The 16,759-nt window shown below is 34.6% G+C and overlaps 1 protein-coding gene across 4 annotated transcripts in view; it reads right to left on the reverse strand.

Annotated features, from left to right (window-relative positions):
* The window catches only part of MIPOL1 (mirror-image polydactyly 1), a 317,627-nt gene that overhangs the window by 3,262 nt on the left and 297,606 nt on the right, over window positions 1-16,759 (reverse strand). Inside the window, exon 11 of one of the 4 annotated variants that reach the window (XM_068532746.1) lies at window positions 7,970-9,039. The exons of 1 other annotated variant lie outside the window; for it this stretch is intronic. In XM_068532746.1, coding sequence (XP_068388847.1) covers window positions 8,973-9,039 — 67 coding nt within the window. In that variant the 3' untranslated portion in view covers window positions 7,970-8,972. Of the gene's footprint in view, window positions 1-7,969; window positions 9,040-16,759 lie in introns of those variants that run through there. 2 more of the 4 variants (XM_068532830.1, XM_068532608.1) reach the window with 2 other exon arrangements.

Here is a 16,759-nt window from a genome sequence, read left to right on the forward strand (position 1 = left end):
GCATTTGACTTATGATAGAGGTGAAGTTGAGCTTTGGTGTTCATGGCCTCCTAATAGAGTAGGGGATAGGGGATAAAGTCCAGGGCCCACCCACGAAGAGAAATCTTAGACTATGAATGGAGGATAGAAAAAAATACTCCCCTTATGAATTTTATAAACACAAGCTAGCCCTCATGTGGATTTTCATCCCAGATTATTATTTAAGTGGCCCAATAAAATTCAAATTAAGATTTTAAAGTGTGCTAAGGCCTGTACATGTTCCCAGGCAGAAGCAAATGCAAAGCCTCTATGAAGGAACCCACCTTCAACTCAGGACTGAAAAGACCCACAGAGACTAATCCTAAGACATATAAGCTCACATTCATGAATCAGTAAACATCTAAAGAAACAAGGCAAGATAAATGTAGCTAGCAGAAATAATCTCAAAACTGGAGCAGTAAATACTTGAGATTTTAAAATAATCAGAAGTATAGAATAAGCACATTTAAAACATATAGGAAAATTAAAAAGGGGTTGAAAATATGAGATAGAAACGAGACAACAAAAATGATCAAATGGATTTGGGAATGAACAAAATATAACTTCCTGAAATGAAAAATACAATAACAGAAATTAAAAACTCACTGGAATTCTGCTTCCAGACAGAACAGAGTCGTTCATGGCAGACCAACTCTCCTGCCAAGGAACAACTAGTAAAGCTGGACAAAATACATAACATATTTGTTTAAAAGTATCAGAGAGGGGCTGAAACAAAGAAAACTAGAGGAACTAAGATTCCAGAGAAGAGAGAACTGAGAGGTAAACTGATGGTCTGCAGCCGCTCTTCCCCTGAAGGCATTTGCTGGCTCTGGGTTCGTCCTGGCAGAAGACTGCTGCTAGGGACAGGGAAACCAGCAGAGCTTTTGGCAATCTTTCAGGGCTGGAGCGACAGACCGGGAGAACCAAAGGGGCCTGAAACACATGCCTAGTTTCCCCTTCAAAGTATTTGGCAAGTTCTGGGCTGTCGTAAGTGGGAGGTTAAAAAAGCTCAGATGAGAATATCTAAAAGGACTGGAGTGAAGATATTACCTTCACTGTTGAAAGCCTAGTGAGCTACCCCATAGCAAAAGAGGCAAACCAAAGAAAACAGCCTCAAACTGCAACCCCGCTTCAACTCAGCATACCTGACTGGATTAAGGTGATTAGCTTCCACTCAATCTTTCCAATAGAGGAAAGGCTAAGCCCTCTCTGGTGGAAAACAAAATCACCTGGAGGATCAGGATGTCTTACATTAAATCAACAATTGAGAGGCATGCCAAGAGACAGGACCACGCATCTAGACACCTAGAAACAAAACAGACAATAGAGAAAGACCCATGGGTGATTCAGATGTTGGAGTTGGCAGACATGGATTTTTAAGTACTATTTTACAGTAACTAAGTTACTATAGTTTCTTATAGTTATAAGCAAAGGGGAGACAATATATTTAGAAAGATGAGTATTTCACCAGAGAATTGAAATGTACCAAAAACATCAAGAGGAGACTGTAGAATTAAAAAATACAAAATCTGCAATTAAGAATTGAATAGATGGCTTTAACAGCAGAAGACAGGATTAGTGAAATAAAAGACAGGTAATTTTGAAAATTCAAAACTAATGCACATAGAGAAAAAAATGGAAAATACAGAAGAGATATGCGGGAACACAGTGAAAAAAAATATAAAATATATATAATTGGAGTCATAGAAGGAGGGGGAAAAAGATACTGAGCAAAGCTTTTCTAAAACTGACAAACAATATGAAGTCAGAGATTTAATAGGTCTATGAACTCAAGCAAAGAACATCACATCTAGGCACAAAATAAAACTGCCAAACAAAACGAAACAAAACAAAACAACCCCCAAAACCCAACCACGAAAAAGATCTAAAAAGCAATCAGAGAAAACAGAGATTTTACTTTCAGGAGAAGAACATTAAGACTGACAGCTGACTTCTCAACAGGGGAGAGGGAAGCTAGACATTAAGAAGATGACATTTTAAAAGAGTTATAGGAGAAGTTACACTTTTGGCCATGATGGAATAACACGGACCACATTTACCCTCCCCACCTTAAAAAACCAACCAAGCAACCGAACAAACAAAAACCAAAACCAAAACCAAAACCCCAAAACAAAACAAAAAAAGAAAAAGACCCACCAAAACCAAAGCAACAACAACAACAAAAACAACAGTGGGAATACCTGAATCAATGTTTTTGTACTTTGGACAACAGGCAGCACAGGACAGTGATCCCAGAGAGAAAGGAAAGAAATGGAGTCCTAAGATTACCCCAGTTTATCATACGGCAAGTTTACAGAGCAGAGTATAGGAGGGGGAACAAAACAGAGCCCGGCAGCTTCCCTGAGTCGAGAACGTAAGAGTTGAGAACTTGGGGAGGCCAAGGTGGTTAGAATTTGCAATCAAGAGTATCGGAGGGGGGAATTCTGGAACAAAAATTGCTGCACAGAGAGAGAGTGAGAGAGCGAGTGGGCTCTGGAGAGCTACAGAGCATTCCTTGAGTCTTCCTCTGAGTATGGACAAGCATACGTGTGTAAGTAAACTGCCAAGGCTAAGGTAAGAACCGCCAGAAAGGCGCAGGCAGAACAATGACCAAAACTCACACATGGTTATGACCAGTCAGAGCAGAGAAAACTCCTACTGCACAGGGCATCAGGTATTCAGAGGGCGACTGCCTGAGCTGTGGGGGGGAATCAGCCCTAGACTAAAGGCGCTCTGGTCCCACCTACTGAACCTCTCTCTCTCGTCTGTCTCTCTCTGTGTCTTTCTCTGTGTGTGTGTGTGTGTCTCTCCCTCTCTCTGCGTCTCTGTCTCTCTCTTTCTTTCTCTGTGTCTCAAAACTGTTTCCAAATAATGTAACTGCATCCCTGAAGAAAGTCTGAAAGTTTTCAATGAGAAGCAAAAATATCTAACACCCAACGAATTAAAATTCACAATGACTGGCATCCAAAAACAGTTATCAGGCATACAAAGCAGAAAAGTACAAGTCATGATTGCACAGCACAGGGAAACAGTCATTATTTTGTAATAACTTTAAATGGAGTATGATCTATAAAATATTGAACCACTATGTTGTACACCTGAAACTAATATAATATTATAAATCAACTATACTTCAACTAAAAAAATGTAATTCATGATAAAGAAATCAATAGAAACAGACTTAGAAATAGAACAGATAACAGAATTAACAGACAAGGACATTAAAACTGTTCTTATGACTGTATTTTTTATATTCCAGGAGATAAGGTAAAGCACGAACAAATTAAGGAGAGAGATGAAAGACATTAAAAGGCCCCAATTTTCACTTTTAGAGGCGAAAAATATGTCTGTGAAGAAAAAGGCTCTGGATGGGATTAACAAGAGCACATTAGACACTGCAAAAGAAAAGTCTGGTAAATTTAAAGACGAAACAATAGAAACTATCCAAAATAAAACACCCAGAGGAAAAAGAGACCTTCCCCAAAATGAACAAAGAATGAATGAGCTGTAGCACAATCTCAAGTGGCCTAATATATATTAAATAGCAGTTCCATTAAAGAGGAAAGAGGAAAGAGTCTGAGGACAAAAAATATTGAAAAAAATAATAGCCAAAATTTAAAAAAATTGATAAAGATTATAAACCCACAGTTCAGGAAGTTCAACAAAACCTAAGCACAGAAGCATGCAGAAATTTATAACACATCACAATCAAATTGGCTAAAACAAGTGATAAAGGGAAAACCCTTAAAGCAGCCAAAGGATATATGTATAGAGAACAAAAATAAAAACGACAGCAGGAACAAAGCAAGCCAGAAACAGTAGAGCAACATCTGAAAATATTTTTCAAAAAGTTAACCTAGAATTCTATAGCCAGCAAAAAACTTTTCTTTTTCACAAAATGAAGGCACCAAAAAAAAAAAAAAAAAAAAAAAGAGAGAGAGAGAGATTTTCAAACATACAAAAGCTGAAAGAATTCATTACTTACAGCCCTGCATTGTATAAAAGATAAATACTTCAGGAAGAAAGAAAATGGTAACAGGTGGAAACTTGGATCTACATAAAGAAGAGCACCAGAAATGGTAAATACGTGGGTAAATATAAAATAAGGTTGTTCTCACTTTTTAAATCACCTTGAAAAATAGTTGATTGTTTAAAGCAAACACAATAACAAAATTATTATTGTATACCTATGTAGAAGTAAAATGTATGACAATATCCCAAAGGCCATACATGGTGAGACAATTTTTTTACACAGTAATATGACAGTTTATAGAAACTTTACCCCAACAATTCCTACTGTCCACCCCACCCTGGTCCTCTTTTAGCCATGTACCTTAAGCTTTAAATTCTAAGTTCACTACAGGTGATAGAGTGTTACATAGTCTGTTTATATTTACCTTATCTTGATTGAATAATCAAACACAACAGTAGCAATGTTTTTAGATTTCAGCTATTGGTTACAGCAAAATTCCACATACAAATTCCAAAATTAGTAGAGGTGCCTTGTAGTAGATTTGAATCAGTCTACTATTTTTTAATTAAGAGAATTTGATTTCCCTTCTTAGGTTCTTTTTAACCATGTTTACCAAAAATACTATTTCTCTTTAATATTTTACTCCTGCAAGTAGTAAGGTACCTAATATATTTGTTCATAATGAATTTTATCTTCATTAAACTTGTCAGGAAAGTCAGACACAGTTTGACAGTGAACTTAATCTGTTTCCTTACTGCAGTATATTTTATAGGCATATTTAGTACAGTGTCTTCAGGACTGAACACTTATAAGTTTGATTAAATGTATAATAACTGCATTGAAATGTGTAGGATTTGCAGTAGAGAGTTTATATGACTAAAAAGTAAATATATATTTCAGATATCTGAGTTTGTGCATTAAAATGCACCTTTGTTAATAAATCTGATAGTCAAGAAACTGGTGGCTTCCAAAGTACAAGCATTCTCCAAAACTATATTTAGAAAACAATATACATTAGAAAACAATATACAATAAACATTAAAAATAAGTGTATTAAGTATATTAAGATTTCTGCAAAGAAATATCAATAGGACACAATATTTTAATGATTCTTAAAAATATACATTTATCATTGTCCAATTCTATTTATGAAATCCTACATTAAAAATAACTTCAACCTTTATAAATTTAACTTAAAGTACATAATAAAAAAGAAAAGAAAACCTTTCCAAAAAAAAGTTATTCTAGTACAAGGATTACAAAAAATTTGGTAACTTGAGATGCTATTCTGGAACGTATGCTACTAGTTCAAATGTGCAAGCTCCAACTTAACAAATGTTTAAAATATTTGAGTTTTTAAAACAGTGCCAAAATAAACCACATCGTTTCTAGAGATGACATATTTAGCTAAGCACGAGCAATATCAATCTTTCAGCCATTTCATGTATTTATTTAAAAGCCTCAGAAACCACATGCATTTGTAATAAAAGATGAACAAAATGCTGAAATCACTGAAGCCTAACAATTGACTTATAAATCAATTTTTTAGAAAGACAAATGTATTTGTGTGTGTAGGTGTCTGTGTATTTATATATCTATATATAACTCAATACGAATAGATAGACAGGTTAGCTGAAAATAGTAGTTATCAACAACACAATAATGTCTTGTGAAAAATTGGGGTTCTATACAAACCTTATGCCAGAAGACAAATGTATAGGCCATGGCTATTTTATCATTATAATGCCTCACTAGTCATGAGTATTTAAAGACAGACACTTCAATAATTATCTTTAAAAATACACTATCTACAAAATGGTTTTTGATGCAACTTTATTCAATATTAAAACTATAAATTTTTAATATTCTAACTCTTTTTGTGCAATAAACTAATTCTATTGGTAAGTGACCTGATAAGAAGATTCATCAGTTTATTTGAATACGGAAATATACAAAGGATCAACTTTCTCACTGAAAAAAGAAAAATATTTTAAATAATTTTAACATAATGGCTTATTTATAAACGTAGAATGAAACTTTCTCACATATTAATAATCAACTAATAACTTCGCTATAACTGCTTAGGCTTTGCTTATAAGCAACTCAGGCTATTTTTTATCAACAATGAATTGTCACAATATCCTAATTAGTGAAGGCTAAGGCTAAGGCTGCCACTATAACACTATAGGGAGGTAGTAACAATGTGATGCTATTTGCATATGCAGCTCATATTATAGTACTTCATTGAAAGAAATGTGTAGAAAATTCACACATATATGTATAAAAGAAATGGTACAATAATAAAATAAATTGCAGGAGTTAAAATCTTTGATTTTTAATTTTTTTTTTATGAAAGGTCTGGAGACCTACGGTTGCATGGAGTTTAGTCTTAAGACCTCAGCTTTAAGTCCTAGCCAGTCCTTGGCAAATTCCTAGCCCCGCTGAGAGTGTTTCCTTGCTTGCAAAATGTACTACTACTACTACTAAAATTACTATCATCATTATCATTATTACGTGGTTGACATATATAATATATTGTTATTATTATATGATTGTTGATAGGATCAAATAAAAATACAGCTGGGAAAGGACTTTGTAAATCATCAAGTGCTACACGTTTATATGATCTTTTCTGCTTTTCCTCTGAACTACTTATTTTTTACAAGGGAAAGTAAATTCTCATGTTACTATAGGAATTAGACTTGATGTTTAAAGTAAACTCAAACAACCTCTCTGGGCAGTGGTGGAATACTTCAGATGTTGCATTATAATTGAATATGTAAAGAACTGATCTTCAGTGGGTAAGCTTATTCCTTCATACAACCCTCCCCGCCCCCCCAAAAAAAGACTACTTGAAGCATTTGTAATTTTGTAGACAACTCATTTTCAAGGGGATGTGGTAATTGGGGGAGTTTACCTACACTGAGCAATAGTAGATGTTAGAATTGTTTTGTAAATTTAACGTTATAATATCAAATTCTATAACAGTTCTGGATATTGATTATAGGAACTAGTTGTGCTAATCTGATTGTATAGTTACAAAAAGAGATGTTTGGAAATTGTAAAATGTCTTTATTCTACACTTTGTGTTTTATAAAACCTCAAGCGAAATAACTCAATAAAGGTTTGTCTGTTCTTCAGGAATAAACTGAAAATTCAAGTTTACTTGTGATTTATTTGAAGAGGATTCAGGAATGGACTATTTTGTGACAAGAACTGTTTCTCTTTACTTACCCGCATGACTTGAAAGGTGCTCTTCCTTCACATAGGGAGCTGTTACATGTTTCAGTTAGAGCTCAGAGAGAAGACTACATGCATGACCAAATTATTCCAAATTTGTATAGTTATATAGTCACTGGTTTGTGAGAGGCTATAATTCTCTTTAGGACTGTAGAGTAAATCCAGTTAGTTTATTTTTAACCCCTATCGTTCCTTATTTTCTAATTCTCATAGTTAAAAAAAATTTTTTAAGTAGGCAACATGAGTAAATTCTAAATTTGAACTCAGTGGGATGAGTCTATCAGTTAATTCAATGGATTTAATATGAAAGAAATAGAGCTTGTTTGCATCATGATTCTTTTGTTACCCTATGGTAAAGCACCTTTATCATAGAGTAAAAAAAGTTCAAAGGCATAATCTCCAATGGTGTTAATAAATTATTCTGTACTTGTCCTGAAAACAGGCAATGGTAGATTTAGTTCAATCTCAAAGATAAATTAAAAAATTGTATGGACTTAGAAAATTTTTCACTTGCCTACAAAATTTTCACTAATTCCATCTCTACTTGTCAATTTCATCCTGCTGCGTTCATATTTATTTTCTATCAGCTTCTCATCTATTCAATCTAAAAATAAATTTTTTTTCCTATAGCCAAATACATGAATCTTAGTTTTATTCAAAATTTCATATGATTAGAAGTGACTGCCATGATGTAATTATTTTAAATTATCTCTTAAATTAAAAAAAAGTAGGTATCCTGAACCAAATCGCAGGTTTACTTTTTTCCCCAAGTCTTTATATTTTTAATTATAATTTTATTCTATATTATATATTAGATTCCCCTCCTCCATTATAAAAATTCAAATGATAATCTAAATAAAGATAATAAAAAAGAATACTTAATATGTTTGATGGGCTCTTGCCTTTTAGCATCATGCTGGCACATGCTAATTTTCAAGCCAAAAGTATCCCAGCCTATTAGACAGACTTGGCAATTTCTACAGCTTAAATAGAGTTTAGATCATTATTCAGACCCAACATTAAAAAAATATTGACACCATGAATTTCTAAGTACACATTAACAATACCCTCTTTTTATTGAAAACAGTGTGCATTATTTGTAGTGAAAGAAAAATCATGCCTTTGATTAATGTAATTTTAATATACCAAACTCTTATTAAGGCAAATTACACATTTGATTCTTGGTATCTATACTTAATATTCTTTAAAACTAACAAAGATTACATGCATGCATTGAAGGAGGACTATATACTCTTATGTATGTGCTTCTCTCATTGGTTAAGAAATAAACTCTACATTGAAAAATGTATGTATTTGAAGTTTTGACCTAACACAGTGGATTAAGGTTTAGGCAATATTTACTTTGCCGTATTTTGATTCAGAAAGGGCCATATGTGAAGATATGATCCTGACCAACTTTACCATGTTTCTATAATGGTCTTTCAGCAAAAATCTTTATATTAAATACAGTGAGATATAAAATAGTTACAAAATAAGCTGCAACTTTATAGCTACCCATTGGTAAAAGTCTGTAGTTAATACATTTGGATAAATAACTCAAGTCAGCAGCAAAGTGGTTAAACATTTGTGATTTGATTTTATCTCAGCTTGGAATGTGGTTGGAGTGTCCCACTTCTAACAACTGTTTGCTAAGTTAAGGCTTTAGTGTTTACACAGTGTTGAATGAAGCAGCCTGGTCACCAGATGTGATTGCTTCCCCAGACTGTCGTTTTTTTCTCAGTCAGATCACTGTCCTCATGGTCCCTGTTCCAACCTTCTTCCTCAGGACGTCCACCAGCCTTTCCAACCTAAGTTGGGGGCAGGGGGGGCAGGAGGGAAAAAAATGATTATAAAAAGTGCAATTATTGTCAGGAATGTTTTGGCTGAAAAAGAACAGTATTTGCCTGTGACCAAGCACTCTTGGTAGTCATGTTAAGAAACAAAGCATTACTGTAAGTGAGAGGCACGGGTGCAGAGTGCCAAGCATTTGAGGTTAAAAAAACAGCAAAAACACAAACTTTAACCCAGATCTTCAGATTATGTCAGCATTAGATGCTACATGAAAAATCTAAGATACTCATTTTAATACATTTACCTACTTGCATTACGGTTATGAATGAAGTCATTACTATGCAATGACAAGATGGCATATTAAACGTAGAGCAGTTTCAAACTGATTTTCACCAAGAGTACATATTTCAATACATAAATACTATCAGCCTTAGATCTGTTACCTAGCTAACTAAGTAACATATTGGTATACTGTACAACTGTTATGCATTAAATTTCTTCTGTTTAAAGCCAGGTATTAGGTGGCTAGGTTGGAAAAACTTGATATCTCAATGGTATGAATATAACTTAAATGTATAAAAATGATTTGATGCTAACAAAACCAGACTTTCTGTACTACATTTTAAAAGTTTCTATTCCTGAGTAATATAAATAGGCTAGCAATGACTACATATGCTTCTGAGTCAAAGATAAGTGATTTTTCAGTTGATTAAAAACTCACCAATTATACTGAAAATAGAGTCAAAAATTCAGAAGTCATTCGGTAGGTTCTTAGACTACTCTATGGGAGGGAAATCCCATTCATTGAATGAGTGAGAGTTTTGCTTGACAAAAGATGATGGAATCAGATCATTAATTTTTTTTTTCCTTATTATTTTCTTTACCGTAAGCATAAAACCTCAACCAAAAATCCTGCTTGGTGTCACACACACAGAAATCTTCTTTATAAGTGAAAATCACACCCAGCAGTTTTCATATACACAAAGCTCCCTCCTCAAAGACTGGTGAGTGACACAGTCTAGTCTGCTCCAGCTTGCCTCATTTATATGGACCCATGCATGAGGGTCCTTTGCAAATAAACACAGCACAGAGCTAGACACTAAAGGAATGAGGGTATTCTTAGCGTCATACACACTGTTTTAGATGGACTAATTGGATGCATGCAACACTGAAAACAGCTCAAGTTTATTGGATGATTCTGCATATATCAAGACTTCCGTTAATAGAAAACAGGAATATGAAACAAATAATTCAGTGCATAAAAATATCTTTGCTTTGAGAAACGTAGTAATGATCTTAGAGTAAAAAGGCAAATCTTGCTTAAATTTATTACTACAAATTTCTCAAATGTAAATTTTACACAAGTAACATACAACCATTAAACCAGCTTTAAGCTAGTGATGCAAATACGAACTAGAAGATTTACTGGACAATTCACTGTATTCACAGATAAGTATTAGTTGGACTTTCCCTAGTGATAAAAACTAGTGCTATTTTATACACTGAATACTATGATTCATAGGATTACATAAATCCTTTAGGACAAAGTTTCACTAAGTTGAATTGTGGAGGAGGGGGAAGAAAAATGTCACTATGAAATTCTAACTGTACTGTAAAATATGATAATAACTTGAATTAACTGTTAACAAATGACTCCCAGTAGAAACCTTGTTATGCCACTAATAGAATTTCTCAGGATGTGCTGTAAAAAGTTAGAAAATATTACTTTCAAGTTGGTTAAATATATCCCTCCCCAAAATATCATTTGCACTACTATTAAAAAAACTTCCTCATAATGTAAAAGTAAGCTCTACTCTGCACAGTTATTATCACTATGAATTCTGATTCAACAGAATGCCAAATTACTGAGATGAACGTGTTTTGTGCTTCTTTTGCCTTCTCCTTTACAGATGGACTCATTTTACTTTAGTTTCTTTTCCATACAGTAGGATATCTCTCCATTTAGAACTCTTAATACATCTTGCTAAGGTAAGAGGTTAGGAGGAAATACTTAAATATCACATTTTGCAATGTATTTACTATATTTCAACAATTACTAGATCAACCACATTCTCAGTTTATTCAGGTTGAATGATTTATGAAAATTTGATCTCAGAAATGAGAAAAATGTCAATTGCTTAGTTTTGTAAAAGCTTACTGACTTTGGAAACACAATGAAGCACCTATTCTTTCCTGTAAGGAATGGACTACACCTGCCAAACATGGACTGTGCTGACAGGAAGGTAGGTGTGTCTGTCTGTCGAACCACCTTGCAGGATTTGCCTGCAGGCTATTCTTTACTGTCCAAATCAATAACATCCTTTAAAAAATTACGTAGTTTAATAAAATAGGCCCCAATGGCTTTACATGTTACTCAGCAATAGCTTCCCACAAACGTCATGAATAGGAAAAGGGTTAGATCTAAGATTAGAATTTCTCTATTTTAAATGACGAAACTGAAGCACAGACAAGGAAACCCTCATACAACGTCGTAAGATAAGACAGTTAACAAATATGGCCTGGTTTCCTTGTTCCTATTGCAAAGCTACTTCCACTAGAGTTTTGGCTACTAGAAAGCTACAGATTTCAGTTTATAGGTTAATGTATTATTTGTCTTAATAGCTTCATTAAACTGTTTCCTCAAGTTACTACTTAAGTCAAATTGGGTTTTTATTTAACACCTTTATTACAGTATAATTGCTTTAAAATGGTGTGTTACTTTCTGCTTTAGAACAAAGTGAATGAGTTATACATAAACATATATCTCCATATCCCCTCCCTGTTACGTCTCCCTCCCACCCTCTCTATCCCATCCCTCTAGGTGGTCACAAAGCACCGAGCTGATCTCCCTGTGCTATGTGGCTGCTACCCACTTGCTATCTATTTTACGTTTGGTAGTGTATATATGTCCATGCCACTCTCTCACTTCGTCCCAGCTTACCCTTCCCCCTCCCCATGTCCTCAAGTCCATTCTCTACGTCTGAGTCTTTATTCCTGTCCTGCCCCTAGGTTCTTCAGAACCATTTTTTTCCTTTAGATTCCATATATATGTGTTAGCATATGGTATTTGTTTTTCTCTTTCTAACTTACTTCACTCTGTATGAAAGACTCTAGGTCCATCCACCTCACTACAAATAACTCAATTTCATTTCTTTTTATAGCTGAGTAATATTCCATTGTATACACTGGCCACATCTTCTTTATCCATTCCTCTGTCGATGGACACTTAGGTTGCTTCCATGTCTTGGCTACTGTAAATAGAGCTGCAATGAACACTGTGGTAAATGACTCTTTTTGAATTATGGTTTTCTCAGGGTATATGCCCAGTAGTGGGATTGCTGGGTCATATGGTAGGTCTATTTTTAGTTTTTTAAGGAACCTCCACACTGTTCTCTGTAGTGGCTGTATCAATTTACATTCCCACCAACAGTACAAGAGGGTTCCCTTTTCTCCACATCCCCTCCAGCATTTATTGTTTGTAGATTTTTTGATGATGGCCATTCTGACTCGTGTGAGGTGATACCTCATTGTAGTTTTGATTTGCATTTCCTAAATGATTAGTGATGTTGAGCACACTTTCATGTGTTTGTTGGCAATCTGTATATCTTCTTTGGAGAAATGTCTATTTAGGTCTTCTGCCCGTTTTTGGATTGGGTTGTTTGTTTTTTTGATATTGAGCTGCATGAGCTGCTTGTAAATCTTGGAGATTAATCCTTTGTCAGTTGCTTCATTTGCAAATATTTTCTCCCATTCTGAGGGTTGTCTTTTCGTCTTGTTTATGTTTTCCTTTGCTGTGCAAAAGCTTTTAAGCTTCATTAGGTCCCATTTGTTTATTTTTGTTTTTATTTCCATTTCTCTAGGAGGTGGGTCAAAAAGGATCTTGCTGTGATTTATGTCACAGAGTGTTCTGCCTATGTTTTCCTTTAAGAGTTTTATAGTGTCTGGCCTTCCATTTAGGTCTTTAATCCATTTTGAGTTTATTTTTGTGTATGGTGTTAGGGAGTGTTCTAATTTCATTCTTTTACATGTAGCTGTCCAGTTTTCCCAGCACCACTTATTGAAGAGGCTGTCTTTTCTCCACTGTATATTCTTCACTCTTTTATCAAAGATAAGGTGACCATATGTGCATGGGTTTCTCTCTGGGCTTTCTATCCTGTTCCATCGATCTATATTTCTGTTTTTGTGCCAGTGCCATACTGTCTTGATTACTGTAGCTTTGTAGTATAGTCTGAAGTCTGGGAGCCTGATTGCTCCAGCTCCATTTTTCTTTCTCAAGATTGCTTTGGCTATTCGGGGTCTTTTGTGTTTCCATACAAATTGTGAAATTTTTTGTTCTAGTTCTGTGAAAAATGCCACTGGTAGTTTGATAGGGATTGCATTGAATCTGTAGATTGCTTTGGGTAGTAGAGTCATTTTTACAATGTTGATTCTTCCAATCCAAGAACATGCTATATCTCTCCATCTGTTTGTATCATCTTTCATTTTTTTCATCAGTGTCTTATAGTTTTCTGCATACAGGTCTTCTGTCTCCTTACGTAGGTTTATTCCTAGGTATTTTATTCTTTTTGTTGCAATGGTAGATGGGACTGTTTCCTTAATTTCTCTTTCAGATTTTTCATCATTGGTGTATGGGAATGCAAGAGATTTCTGTGCATTAATTTTGTATCCTGCTACTTTACCAAATTCATTGATTAGCTCTAGTAGTTTTCTGGTAGCATCTTTAGAATTCTCCATGAAGAGTATCATGTCATCTGCAAACAGTGACAGTTTTACTGCTTCTGTTCCAATTTGGATTCCTTTTATTTCTTTTTCTTCTCTGATTGCTGTGGTTAAAACTTCCAAAACTATGTTGAATAATAGTGGTGAGAGTGGACAACCTTGTCTTGTTCTTGATCTTAGAGGAAATGGTTTCGATTTTTCACCATTAAGAACGATGTTGGCTGTGGGTTTGTCATATATGGCCTTTATTATGTGTTGAGGTAAGTTCCCTCTATGCCCACTTTCTGGTGGATTTTTATCATAAATGGGTGTTGAATATTGTCAAAAGCTTTTTCTGTGTCTATTGAGATTATCATATGGTTTTTATCCTTCAGTTTGTTAATATGGTGTATCACATTGATTGATTTGCGTATACTGAAGAATCCTTGCATTCCTGGGATAAACCCCACTTGATCATGGTGTATGATCCTTTTAATGTGCTGCTGGATTCTGTTTGCTGGTATTTTGTTGAAGATTTTTGCATCTATGTTCACCATTGATATTGGCCTGAAGTTTTCTTTCTTTGTGACATCTTTGTCTGGTTTTGGAATCAGGGTGATGGTGGCTTCGTAGAATGAATTTGGGAGTGTTCCACCCTCTGCTATATTTTGGAAGAGTTTGAGAAGGATAGGTGTTAGCTCTTCTCTAAATGTTTGATAGAATTCGCCTGTGAAGCCATCTGGTCCTGGGCTTTTGTTTGTTGGAAGATTTTTAATCACAGTCTCAATTTCAGTTCTTGTGATTGGTCTGTCTAAATTTTCTATTTCTTCCTGGTTCAGCCTTGGAAGGTTGTGTTTTTCTAAGAATTTGTTCATTTCTTCCAGGTTGTCCATTTTATTGGCATATAGTTGATTGTAGTAATCTCTCATGATCCTTTGTATTTCTGCAGTATCAGTTGTTACTTCTCCTTTTTCATTTCTAATTCTATTGATTTGAGTCTTCTCCCTTTTTGTTCTTGTTGAGTCTGGCTAATGGTTTATCAATTTTGTTTATCTTCTCAAAGAACCAGCTTTTAGTTTTATTGATCTTTGCTACTGTTTCCATAATTTCTTTTTCATTTATTTCTGATCTGATCTTTATGATTTCTTTCCTTCTGCTAACTTTGGAGTTTTTTTGTTCTTCTTTCTCTAATTGCTTTAGGTGTAAGGTTAAGTTGTTTATTTGAGATGTTTCTTGTTTCTTGAGGTAGGATTGTATTGCTATAAACTTCCCTCTTAGAACTGCTTTTGCTGCATCTCATAGGTTTTGGGTCGTCGTGTTTTCATTGTCATTGTTTCTAGGTATTTTTTGATTATCTCTTGGATTTCTTCAGTGATCTCTTGGTTATTTAGTAGTGTATTGTTTAGCCTCCATGTGTTTGTATTTTCTACAGATTTTTTCCTGTAATTGATATCTAGTCTCATAGCGTTGTGGTCAGAAAAGATACTTGATATGATTTCAATTTTCTTAAATTTACCAAGGCTTGATTTCTGACCCAAGATATGATCTATCCTGGAGAATGTTTCATGAGCACTTGAGAAGAAACTGTATTCTGTTGTTTTTGGATGGAATGTCCAATAAATATCAATTAAGTCCATCTTGTTTAATGTATCATTTAAAGTTTGTGTTTCCTTATTTATTTTCATTTTGGATGATCTGTCCATTGGTGAAAGTGGGGTGTTAAAGTCCCCTACTATGATTGTGCTACTGTCGATTTTTCTTTTGTGGTTGTTACCATTTGCCTTATGTATTGAGGTGCTCCTATGTTGGGTGCATAAATATTTACAATTGTTATATCTTCTTCTTGGATTGATCCCTTGATCAATATGTAGTGTCCTTCTTTGTCTCTTGTAATAGTCTTTATTTTAAAGTCTATTTTGTCTGATATGAGAATTGCTACTCCAGCTTTCTTTTGATTTCCACTTGCATGGAATATCGTTTTCCATCCCCTCACTTTCAGTCTGTATGTGTCCCTAGGTCTGAAGTGGGTCTCTTGTAGACAGTATATATACGGGTCTTGTTTTTGTATCCATTCAGCCAGTCTATGTCTTTTGGTTGGAGCATTTAATCCATTTACATTTAAGGTAGTTATCGATATGTATGTTCGTATTACTATTTTCTTAATTGTTTTGGGTTTGTTATTGTAGGTCTTTTCCTTCTCTGGTGTTTCCTGCCTAGAGAAGTTCCTTTAGCATTTGTTGTAAAACTGGTTTGGTGGTGCTGAATTCTCTTAGCTTTTGCTTGTCTGTAAAGGTTTTGATTTCTCTGTCGAATCTGAATGAGATCCTTGCTGGGTAGAGCAATCTTGGTTGTAGGTTTTCCCCTTTCATCACTTTAAATATGTCCTGCCACTCCCTTCTGGCTTGCAGAGTTTCTTCTGAAAGATCAACTGTTAACCTTATGGGGATTCCCTTGTATGGTATTTGTTGATTTTCCCTTGTTGCTTTGAATATCTTTTCTTTGCATATAATTTTTGATAGCTTGGTTAATATGTGTCTTGGCATGTTTTTGCTTGGATTTATCTTGTATGGGACTGTCTGCACTTCCTGGACTTGATTAACTATTTCCTTTCCCATATTAGGGAAGTTTTCAACTACAATCTTTTCAAATATTTTCTCAGTCCCTTTCTTTTTCTCTTCTTCTTCTGGGACCCCTATAATTCGAATGTTGGCACATTTAATGTTGTCTCAGAGGTCTCTCAGACTGTCCTCAATTCTTTTCATTCTTTTTTTCTTTATTCTGCTCTGCGGTAGTTATACCCAGTATTTTATTTTCCAGGTCACTTATCTGTTCCTCTGCCTCAGCTATTCTGCTAATGATTCCTTCTAGAGAATCTTTCATTTCATTTATTGTGTTGTTCATCATTGTTTGTTTGCTCTTTAGTTCTTCTAGGTCCTTGTTAAACGTTTCTTGTATTTTCTCCATTCTGTTTCCAAGATTTTGGATCATCTTTACTATCATTACTCTGAATTATTTTTCAGGTAGATTGCCTATTTCCTC

The sequence above is a fragment of the Eschrichtius robustus genome, chromosome 1, assembly GCF_028021215.1.
Source record: "Eschrichtius robustus isolate mEscRob2 chromosome 1, mEscRob2.pri, whole genome shotgun sequence".
NCBI lineage: Eukaryota > Metazoa > Chordata > Mammalia > Artiodactyla > Eschrichtiidae > Eschrichtius > Eschrichtius robustus.